Raw genomic sequence first — 12304 nt, 5'->3', positions numbered from 1 at the left:
GTGCTTCTGAAATCTTTTGGCAAACCTACAGATCTGGAACACCATTAATTTTTTTCTTCAATGAAAAACACATTTTCAACATTTATTAAACATTAATTAGACTAGCTATAAACTATCTCTTGTGTTGATCATCAGAGGCCAGCATAGGTGAAACGCTTTCTGATTAAACATTAGCTATATAGAAATTTATATAATAGAGTAGAAATCATTATATTCTCCCTACTCTCCCACCTCCTTCTCACCTACCCACCGTTAAGCTCCCAGACATTTATCTGTGTACAGACTTAATCTGTATGCACATTCATATAAACATACTTAAAAAAAAACCTTTCCTACTATGCAAACTTATTTTCTAAGTTTCTTTTGCCTGTAGGAAAAAACAAATCTGGTTTGGCATTCAAGGTAGTTAATAGCCCTCCTTCCCACACCAACTCTCCAAGTTTGTATTCTGCTATTTTACCCTATATGTTCAATGTTTCAGCCTCTCTGAACTTTTCATAGTTCCCCATATATGCCATACCCTTTCCTTTTTTATTTTATCTGGCTACGCCTTTAAAATCTGTTTCAGATGTTATGTTATATATGAATCTGTTTCCTAGTTTTCTATTGTAGAATCATTCCTTCATCTGTATTTCCATAGTATTTTGTATATAACTTGACTGTGATAATAATTATAATAGCTAATAAGTATTGGCTCTGTTGTGTTAAGTTTAACTTTTTTTACATTTATTTTATTTAATCATGTTTTCACATTATTTTGTAACTTATCTGCTTATGTGTCTTTTCCCAAATAGACTACAACTTACTGATTCATCTTTAGGTTCTAGTATATGGCACTATACCTGGGCATGTGATAAATGCTCAGTACATCTGTATAAGAAAGAATGAATGTAAAAATGTTGCTCTTTAGTACTTGGTATTAAAGGTGAAGCATAGATCATAACTGCTCTCTGTGAGTATAGAATAGAGAAGGATACAGTGTGAATTGAATGAAGAAGGCACTAGGAAATCCCGTCTTTTCCCTATAGAATGGCTTATGGAGAACTCTATAGGTATATTACAGGATTGGAGAAAGCTGAAGAAAATGCAAATAGAATTATCCTAGTCTAAGATGCTTTAGCTTGTATTATTTGTTGGTGGCTTTAGCCTTTGTGTAGGTATTTTGCAGTCGTGACAGAATGAAATAATATTCATCATGAGTATAATATAAAGGGTGTAGGCAAAATGAGAACAAGGAAAGGAGATGAGAAAGGACTGCTTTGAGGTGGAAATATAAGTTGTATTTATCTGTGCTTTTCAAATTTTTTGCTTAATTTGCCTCCTAAAATAATTTTTTAAAATGATGTACCACTTTGTGTATATTAAAGCTGATATCTAAAATACTTTTTATCAATGGTACTGATGAAACTAGTGGCAGGGCAGGAATAAAGATGCAGGCATAGAGAACGGACTTGAGGTCACGGGGTGGGGGGATGGGGAGGGGAAGCTGGGACAAAGTGAGAGAGTAGCATTGACATACATACACTACCAAATGTAATATGTGTGGCTAGTGGGAAGCTGCTGCATAGCACAGGGAGATCAGCTTGACGCTTTGTGATGACCTAGAGGGGTGGGATAGGGAGGATGGGAGGGAGGCTCAAGAGGGAGGGGATATGGGGATATATGTATACATATAGCTGATTCACTTTGTTGCTCAGCAGGAACTAACACAACATTGTAAAACAATTATACTCCAATAAAGATATTAATGAATAAATAAATAAAAGCAGTGAGTTGAAAAGAAAAAAAAAGTAAAATAAAATACTTTTTATCACAAGTTTAAGTAGCTACAGAGACTATAGCTAAAAACATATTATATATTGGGTATATGCTTTAAATAAATTTTGTCAAAACGTTGGAGCTGCCTATTTCATTCAATCATGAAAAATGTCTGCATGAAATCTGACTGGCTAAATCATTCCTTGTTGCCAAACTACTTAGCTAAGTCAGACTTACTATCAGTCAATAACAAGCCTGACCTCATTTTTTAGGTCAAATCAGCCTGTTAATACACTCCATGACAACCGTCTCACTTCTGAATTCTAAATATGAGATAGGTATATAGATTGCTTTATAAACAATCATACTGACAGAACCCAGGTCTTCCCAGGATAGAACAAGTGTCATCCCCTTCAATTTTTCTTGCTTTGCTCATAAAGGATTATCCTCCAGGATCAATGCATTCTTTTTTTTTTTTAATTTTTATTGGAGTATAGTTGCTTTACAATGTTGTAAAGCAATGTAGTTTCTATCGTACAGCAAAGTGAATCAGCTATACGTATACAGGTATCCCCTCTTTTTTGGATTTCCTTCCCATTTAGGTCACCACAGAGCATTGAGTAGAGTTCCCTGTGCTATACAGTAGGTTCTCATTAGTTATCTATTTTATACATAGTATCAATAGTATATATATGTCTCCCAATTCATCACACACCCCTCTTTCCCCCTTGGCATCCATACGTTTGTTCTCTACGTCTGTGTCTGTATTTCTGCTTTGTAAATAAGATGGTCTATACCAATGTTTTCAGATTCCCCATATATGCATTAATATACAATGTTTGTTTTTCTCTTTCTGACTTACTTTATTCTGTATGACAGTCTCTAGGTCCATCCATGTCTCTACAAATGACCCAATTTGTTCCTTTTTATGGCTGAGTAATATTCCATTGTATATATATGCCACATCTTCTTTATCCAGTCATCTGTCAATGGACACTTAGGTTGCTTCCATGTCCTGGCTATTGTAAATAGTGCTGCAGTGAACATTGGGGTGCATGTGTCTTTTTGAACTATGGTTTTCTCTGGGTCTATGCCCAGTAGTGGGATTGCTGGGTCATATGGTAGTTCTATTTTTAGTTTTTTGTGGAACCTCCATACTGTTCTCCATAGTGGCTGTATCAATTTACATTCCCACCAACAGTGCAAGAGGGTTCCCTTTTCTCCACACCCTCTCCAGCATTTATTGTTTGTGGTTTTTGTGATGATGGCCATTCTCACTGGTGTGAGGTGATATCTATTGTAGTTTTGATTTACATTTCTCTAATAATTAGTGATGTTGAGCATCTTTTTATGTGCCTCTTGGCCATCTGTATGTCTTCCTTGGAGAAATGTCTATTTAGGTCTTCTGCCCATTTTTTGACTGGGTCGTTTGTTTTTTTGATATTGAGCTGCACGAGCTGTCTGTATATTTTGGAGACTGATGATCCTTTGTCCGGTGCTTCATTTGTTCCTCTTCCTTAGTTGCTCCGCCCCTGGGGCTCAGCTGTGGTTTTAGTCCCGCCTCTGTATGTGGGCTACCCACAGAAGTCTGCTCCAAAGGCTGCCCTGGAGCATTCGGGTCTGCCCCGGTGAGGACAGGGCTCAGAGGTGGCACGAATTCCTGGGTCACGGGGGCCCCGGTGGCGACAGGTGCACGGGAAAGCCGGTGGCCACAAGCACAAGAGATCTGGCCCTAGTGGGAGCGTTTCCTAGTGCCTGGCGGCTGGCGCGAGAAGGTCAGCTCTGGTGGGGGCCTTTTGTAGCGCCTGGTGGCAGGCATGAGAAGGCCAGCCCTGTTGGGGGCTTTTCTTTGTGCGTGGCGGGACAGGTGGCCGGCGCGTGGGAAGAGAGAGGCTGCAATGGCGGCTCCACCCCCTGCACATCAGTCAACAGTGGCGCCTTGCTTCTATGGCAGTCTCGGCTTCTTCCACAAGCATTCCTGGTTGCGGATTTCCTCCCTCCTGTCCCCTCAGGCTGTGTCCTCGCAGTCAACAGCAGCTTTGCCCCCAGGTATGCTCTTAAGTCCGCATGTTCCAGCTCTTAACGCCTCCCCCAGCCCCCCGTGTGCACCAGCAGACACACGTCCCAGTCTGGGGCGCACAGGACCAGCTGTGTAGTTCTCACTCTGTCCTATCTGTCACAGACAAGCCGTTTCATCCTCCTCCAACAGCCTCAGATGCTCCCCTTCTGTCCCAACTGATTTCCCCGTCAGTGAGGGGATTTCCCCGGATGCGGGAACCTCTCCTCTGCTTTAGCTCCCCCCAGGGGTACAGATCCCGTTCCGCTGCCTCTCCTCTTCTTTTTCCCTTCTTTCTTTCATCCTACCCAGTTGTGTGGGGATCTTTCTTGTCCTTTCCAGTGTCCAAGGTCTTCTGCTAGTGTCCAGCCAGTGTTCTGTGAGAATTGTTCCATCTGTAGATGTATTCTTAATGCATTTGTGCAGAGAGATGAACTCCACGTCTTCCTACTCATCCACCATCTTGGTTTTCCCGCAATGCACTCTTGAATTATCCCTTTGCATTATGCTCTGGAGACTTTTACTCACAGGGGTGGGTGGGGAACAAGACACCATAGCAAGGTTTGGGATGGGTGAGAAGTATGCTTTCTTTTTTGTAAAGTAGAAACAGGATGATTGTGGAAGTCGAAAGAGGGACAGAGCTGGTGACTTGCAGGTGCATCCTCAGGCAAATCAATTTTAGGAACGGGTACATATGGAAATTGAGGATTTGGAAGTAGGCTCCGTTTAAACATTTAAATCTGCATTACCCATGAGAAGGCTTTTTTTTACATTTTGTTGAAGACTGCTGGTATGGGTTCTGTCCATGTAATGTCATAGGCATTACACATATAATCACAAGATAAATTGGTTGTGACATCCAGAATATACTTTCTGGTGTTTTGGTAAGTACACCAAGTACCCTCTCTATCTTATATTCAAGAGTGTACCAGATACTGCAATCCTGTGGTTTCCAATTACAAGAGAAGAGAGGGGATGAATATGTGAATGGTCAGAAGAGAATGGTATGCAAGAGGAGAAGAAATCCCTTTTCTCAAATGTAAAGTGAACAAGATGAAGATTTTGAAAATCAAAAATAGGCAAAGGGAGTCTCTAGGGATTTTAATGAGAATAACCAGTGGTATGCTGGTATATTTGTTTCTTGAAAATAAGTTTCGATATGATGAACAAGAATGGGATTAAGTATTAACGCCTTCCTCTAGTACTATGGACTAACCATTATTTATATACAATTTTAAAAAAAACTTTTACCACCTGGATTTTCATTTAGTTGGTGAAATTTTTCCTGAAACTCTTTTCATTTGTAGCATAAATTGTAGGCAAATAAAAATGTTCCGTCTTTTTAACTTTATTCTCACTTTAGAACTTTGAATACTTTTGATTTTAGAGATTAGTTTACAAAGATATTATAAAAATACTAAAAATAAATGTCCACATCAATACTGTTTAGCATTCTAAATGTAATATATTTTAAAATATGCAACATTATGGATTCCATCTTTTGTATTGAGTTATAATATAGTACAGCATTAGAATAAGTATCTGACCATCATTAGGAAAGCTTTCTATTGAGCTAATTATTTAGCTGTTTGTAAAATATTTGTGTTTTAACCACACTAAATTGCTGGTATACAACTAGGAAAACTGTGTGATATCAATTTTATTCCCGTTGCTGTATTGCCCTAGTTTATTTTTATTTTTAAAAATTAATTATTTATATTTTATTCTGGGCTGCGTTGGGTCTTCGTTGCTGCGCACAGGCTTTCTCTAGTAGCGGTGAGCGGGGGCTACTCTTCGTTGCGGTGTGCGGGCTTCTCATTGCGGTGGCCTCTCTTGTTGTGGAGCACGGGCTCTAGACGTGCGGGCTTCAGTAGTTGTGGCTCACGGGCTCTAGAGCACAGGAGCAGTAGTTGTGGCGCACTGGCTTTGTTGCTCCGTGGCATGTGGGATCTTCCTGGACCAGGGCTTGAACCTGTGTCCCCTGCATTGTCAGGTGGGTTCTTAACCACTGTGCCACCAGGGAAGTCCCCTAATTTATTTTTAAACAAGAACCTGTGTTAAAGGAACTCCAAATATTGCTTATAGCTCAGAAGTATAAAATATAGTCTGTGGCTATAATAAAAAAATATTCCAGCAGGTCCAAAAGATATTGGGAATAAAAAGCCACCCATTTGCTTTTTGTAGAAGCAGTAGCAATCTGCAGACAAGCTATTCTAGCTTCAAAACAGTATGGTAGATGGTTTTATGGAACTTGCAATTACAAAAATCCACTTTAACCTTTCTTTCTTACTGGCAGGTGTCCCATTGGCTTGCAGCCAGAGGCTGTGAGTATAGTGCAGCTGGCTTGTCCCCCAGAGTGCTGAAAATGCCGACACTCCAGCTGGCTGCTCATAATTGCGCTGATTGTGGTCTGACAACCAGAGCTCCATGAAAGAAATGTGATGAATATACAAAAATATTTTACAAATTTGATCAGATTACAAATTTCATTTCTCTTTTTTCTCCTCTATAGATATGATATCTGCACTTATAAAAATAAGCCCTGTGGAACACTGGGTAAGTTTTTTATAAAGGGAGGATAGTTCAGATTGTCTTTTTGGTCCAATGGCTTTATTTTTTATTATTATTAATTTGGTAATTTTCTTTTCTGCCACATCTGAAATTATTCCTATAAACTGGTAAACCTGACCTTTGTGTTTATGTCACTTACTAGGAAACAAGTAGAATGATGATTGAAAACAGCTTAGGAGGTGATTCAAAATCATCAAACAGTAATAATAAATCAAAAGTTACCACTCATTTTCATATAATCCATCTCTGTAATGTATTTTCCAAAACTACTAAGGAGTTTGAGAGCAAATTAAAGCAACCAGCAACTTCAAATCTGAGTCCAGGAAGGAAAGGGAAAAAAAACTTAGGGGATACTTCATGGAGAGTCATTAAGAACAGTACTTCTTTTGGTCCAATTTTGTGGAAGGATTATATCCTCATAAATAAAGATATTATTGGAAAATTTTATTACCTGAACAGAATAAAACAAATTTTGTAAAATATTACAGCCAGAGGTGGAGAGAGAGGACAGAATTATCTTTCTTGTGCTTCCCATATATCACTTGTTTTTTTTTAAAGCAATTCTATAGTATTCTAGAAATTAAAAAATCATTTTGTTGCGGAGTATAACTTTGTAGTGGTTAAAAGTTAACTGCAAATACAAATGGGGGAAAATGGTAGCTTTCAAGTAGACTAAATTGTTAAGCAACTAGAATTATTTTAAGTAAAAGCAGGAGGCTTTTATATGGTGGGGTTTTTTTAGAGTCATAGAGGCTTTTTACAGACTCAGAAGTTAAGCAACTGAAGGTGAATTCTCTAGATTCTCTGACAAGTCTCACTTTTCTTATCTGTAAAGGAATAGTTATGAATTCTGTTCCTATGCGCCTCATGAGAATTTGGGGATGATCACATTTAAAGTAGAGGTCCTGGAGAGGTCAGTGTGAAACATCTCTTCAAAAATTAAAATTTCTCTTGATGATTTTACCTGCCTTCCCAGGCTTCTCCTTCCTCATTTCCCTCAGGATTTACAGCAAAAGGAGAAATCCCAATTTGCCGATGACAAGTATTATGGTGGAGAAGTTTGCTGGTTAAAATCATAACACAGAGAAAGAACTCTTTGCTGAGAGAGCTCACATCAAAAAGATTTTCTTCACAGTGTTTTAGGTTAACAAGACCAACAGTAATCCAAAGGAAGGAAACCTGAGCTGAAAACCAACAACTGGCTTTGACAGTTTCAGTGCATTACTACCTTTTACAGTTTATTTAGCTCTTTGTTCCTTAATTTCCTTATCTATGATGTAGGAGTAATATCTGCCCTTATGCTGCAAGGATATTTTTTAAGTCATTTAAGGAAATATAAAGGCGTTTACTATAGAAATGAACTGGTGTTGTTTAATGTAGAAATTATACTGTTTAACTTATTCCCTGTATTGTACATACTCCATAAGCAGTTACTAAGTGCTTAATCAATTTTAGGTGTAATATTCACCAAGTTTCAAAGAAGGTGCAAGCTCTAGCTTGTATTCTCTAGTGTGTTTATTTTGAGGAAATATATATGTATAGCTATATGCATATGTATGTATCTATACATATTCTATTCTGCTTTTTGAAGGTAGTTTATTTACACTGAGATATGGTCTTCATTGGGACATGAATAATAACACTGCCTAATACGTTGGGATAGTTTATTAATTTCCAGAATCAATATTTTAATACTTGGATACATGTCAGTGTATTTTCAATCCTAATATAAATTATTTTTCAAATTATAAACCATTATAACTTATTTTTATACTATTTCTTATACTGAAAACTGAATGAATTGTGTTGTTTATACATGTGTTGATTTTAATATGTGGAAAATATATTATCAGCACAGTTGATCAGGTTTTTTCTTTTTGAGTGGTCTTTCTGGTAACTTTCATATTGGTTTTCATGCTGACTCTTGGATATTTTCTTGCTTAGTACTGCTGGTGACCAATTGTAACCTGGCTAAGTAGATTTCAGGGTGCAAACTGTGGCCATCAAACTGAGGAAATCTAAATGACCCGAATAGTCATCAAACCCCTATTAACACAATCACACATAAGAACTTTGACAGCTTCAGTTTTACAGGAATAGAAAAAATGGTGGGAAGTTGTGAAAAATACATTAGCATCTAAATTAGTCTTTTATTTTAGTTAAGATTTACCTTATACTTTCAACAACTAGTTATTTCTCAGATATGTTTTTTCTTAGGTTGTTCTTTTAGTAGAGCTAACAATTTTATATCAGATGCATAAGTAAATCTGTGCTTACAAATACACCTTGGGGAGTCATTTGGCATTCTCAATTAAAAATAGGGCCATATGGCACATACCAAAGAACAACAACAACAAAAGGATAATGGCATAATAGATTTCAGGAAATATAAGTAATGTTAATTTAACAATAAATATTAGTAATTTTTTAAACCAAATTTCATAAAGCTCAAAACAGAAACAATATTCAAATAGAGTGGCTTTGTTTTTTCCATATCGTGGACCATGTTGAACCCAGTAGCTTAAAGGCAGATAATGTACTGCAGACTTTTTTGTATTTTCCCTCTCTCTGTCTCTTTTTCTCTCAGTGGAATTTGGAAGTAATATTCATTAAATATTTTTGATTAACCAAAAAAATTAAGTCATCCTGCCTCAACTAGTCCCTCTTTACTTCCTCTTCTTCAAGTCCCAAGACCTCTAAGTGAATGGAAGGGCAGAACAAAGATATCACTATTATTAACTCTGTGAGGCAAAAATCACCTCCTCCCCAGCTCCTGCCCCCCCTGCAACATAAATCAGTAGGAAAAGCAAACAGTCTATCAGCAAATCCAACACTAACCTCAGCTCTTTTCCAATGTGGTTATTAATGTTGATATTTCATATTAGAGCATACAAAAATACACAATTTCTAGAGCTTTCTTGTCAGTAAGAATATGAATTGAATAGCTTTTACTGTTCCAAATTAGCGTAACTGGACTTTGTACCTAGCGTAGAACATTGTTTATTGCATTCGATAAATATTAATTGAATTGGATTGAAATCACTTTTGGTGGGAAGGTAATTATTAATACCTGGGTGTTGATAGTAGACTACTATCATATAAAATATTTTTCCTACTTTTCCTTCAATTTCTTCTAAATAACTTTAGTACATATGTGTGTTAAGTATGGCTTAGCATCTATTTCCTTATAACACATGACATTATATCTTTCACACAAAAATTCTTTTTTCTCAGCACTATTTTAAAGTTTTGAACTAATCACAGAGCATGATATTCATTTGGAAATAAATATTAAAACTTTTACATACTAAAATTCCCAAGGGAAGAATACCTTGAGTAATATAACATTTCACTAGAATCAGTGAATTAACACCATAGTTTTTGCTTTATTACTAAAACTAATGCATTTAAGGGGGATGAGAGAGGGGAGAACCACGCTGAATGTGTGGATGACTTTCCGCCCATTAAAATACTTAAAGAAATTGTTGCATCACTTGCAGGACTAATTTCAGAAGATTAAAAAAATGCAAAAACCTCCCATCTTTAACAGTTCTTTTTCTGTTTTGAATCATTCATTTTTGTTTTTATAAAAATGTCATTTTTAAAAACCATTTGGGATTCCCTTTTTTTGGTAACTAAAAAGTTGCTTGTATATTTTTATGAACCCACTAAACTTAAACAGATCTTTTTAGAAAAATAATGTGGATATATTTTGCTTTCTACAGCCTGAAGAATGTTAAAATAGAAATGCTTTCTTGAATTCCCTCTTCTGGCTCAAGTTACTAGGTGGTCCCAAGTTACCAGAAGTAAAATTTATAAATCTAACCCCTAGTCTAGACATTTTCCAGCACTGACTGCAGTTCAAAAAATATTAATGTCTAGCCGGCAAAGTGAAACTCCCCCCAGTGATTTTGCAAATGACTAGAAAGTTAACCTTTTGCCAACTGCTCCTTCTGTGCATGGAGGTTATTAAAAAGAATCCAGGCATTTATAAGTATGGGCTTTTTAAGACTGAAACACCTTGGCTTGACCCTTTGTGTCTCCTTCTGTTTATTCAGGCTTGGCCTCTGTGGCTGGAATGTGTGAGCCTGAAAGGAGCTGCAGCATTAATGAAGACATTGGCCTGGGTTCAGCTTTTACCATTGCACATGAGATTGGTCACAAGTGAGTGAGTTTAAGAAAATCAAAATAAATTTTAGAACTCCACTCTTTTGAGCAACTCATAACTACTGTGTGGAACGCCTGTGCTCAACCATATTTTACTGCCTTTTTGTCTGATTTCAATAGAGAATGTTATCATTTAAGGTATTGGGATAAATCATCTTAAGAACTGGAGACCTGTTAAATAATCTTTCTGATTCAATGACTAGTGTCCTCAGAGTGGTGAATGCACCACACTTAAGTTTTGTTATGTACATTTGAAACAATTTAGCTTTACCGTGGTCCACTCAACACCGAGTTTCTCACAGTCGAATTGTTTAATGATCTTTCTTTTTCTCAAGTGACAATACATATATATTTAAAAATCATCATTGACACCATTACCATAAAGTGTACTTTGAGTTTTCACTCTTCAAACAGCTGTGAGCATGCCTTTTCTAGGTTTGTGTAATCACTGCTATGCAACTTGTATTTTCAGGTGCACTTGTGTGTCAGTGGAAAAAAAAAAAACCCCTGATATTTACAAGAGTAGTGAGATATCATCCTCACTACTTTTCAGGAGGAACTGGAGTTTTTAATATTTGTTTTAAATAAATCTGTGCCAAAAACTATCCTATGACTTCCCCCTCCCCCAACCCACCACCCAACAGCGATAAAACGCTTACTTTATTTCAAATAACAGGGAATAGTAAATGTAAAAGCTTGCTTATGTGGAGGGAGAGAAGTTTGAAAACTTTAAAAGGATAGTCAAACATTTTAAACTAAAACAAGCAGCCTATTTCTAAGAACTTCTGATGTTTATATGATTTAAATTTTATAGTCTGCTTTTTTTGGTAGAAAAAATGGATGGGGGAAAAAAGAACAAATAAAATGAATGCTTATTATATGACTTGCCTCAGAGGTCATTCCTGAGATAAATCTGTAGTTCAGCTTTTTTTCTTCCCAAAGGGGAGAGTAAAATTGGGTCAGTCTGTTGCATTATTTTGAAAATTGCCATTTAAATTTTACCAAATTGGTATTGATTTATGTGTGAATTCAAGTAACCAACAAGTTTCAAACCTGACTTAATTCAGACACAGGGAAAAGTCAGTATTACACTTTTAGTCGAATCCTAAGAATATTGGTATTCTAGTTTCCATTTCAATAAACAGCAGGGGAACAAAAGGGAAAAGCCTTCTTAACCAGGCAGTTTATCTTCAACTCACTTAAAAATCTGACTCATTAATTACTGTCATAATCTTATGCAACCAGGCTGAATTTAATAGGTTCTGTTAGATTCAATTAAATTGAAAGGTTAGGATAAGTAACATGCAGTGGATAAATAATATGTGTATGAGAGCAGTATTACCTCATGGAGCCATGAGTTAGTCAATGTCAATGTATGCATTATAAGTCCCATTCTTATATGTACTTAAATAGGCAAGGTGAGGGTTTATCTCTCTTTTTATCTTTTATTAAGATTCTAACTGAGCTACTGTGAGACTTCCTAGATTTTTTTGTTGACCTTATGGATAATTCCTTTTAATTCTTCCTCAGATGAATGGTTTGTACCTTATGTAGAAGAAATGTAGGAGAGAAGTAGAATATACCTCTTAAGATTTATGTGCCTTGTTGTAACTTTGTTTCATAGCTAATTCTTTTTTGATGATGTGAATGTTAAAAATGGGGGGGGAGGAATTCACAAAATGCTTTATATTGAAAGCCAGAAGAAACGCTTCAATTCAAAAATGTTATTTGAAGCCCTAAAAATTAACTTTC

At 36.6% G+C, this 12304-nt stretch overlaps 1 protein-coding gene across 1 annotated transcript in view; it reads left to right on the top strand.

Annotated features, from left to right (window-relative positions):
* ADAMTS6 (ADAM metallopeptidase with thrombospondin type 1 motif 6) overlaps positions 1–12304 on the top strand; it is a 266226-nt gene that overhangs the window by 94346 nt on the left and 159576 nt on the right. Inside the window, exons 7-8 of the mRNA XM_067730807.1 lie at positions 6327–6370; positions 10444–10549. Of these exons, the coding sequence (XP_067586908.1) occupies positions 6327–6370; positions 10444–10549 (150 nt within the window). The remainder of the gene's footprint in view (positions 1–6326; positions 6371–10443; positions 10550–12304) is intronic.

Source organism: Pseudorca crassidens, chromosome 3 (genome assembly GCF_039906515.1).
Source record: "Pseudorca crassidens isolate mPseCra1 chromosome 3, mPseCra1.hap1, whole genome shotgun sequence".
In the NCBI taxonomy this organism is placed as follows: Eukaryota; Metazoa; Chordata; class Mammalia; order Artiodactyla; family Delphinidae; genus Pseudorca; species Pseudorca crassidens.
Note: the sequence above shows the minus strand (reverse complement) of the source record. Positions and strands in the feature narration are given on the sequence as shown.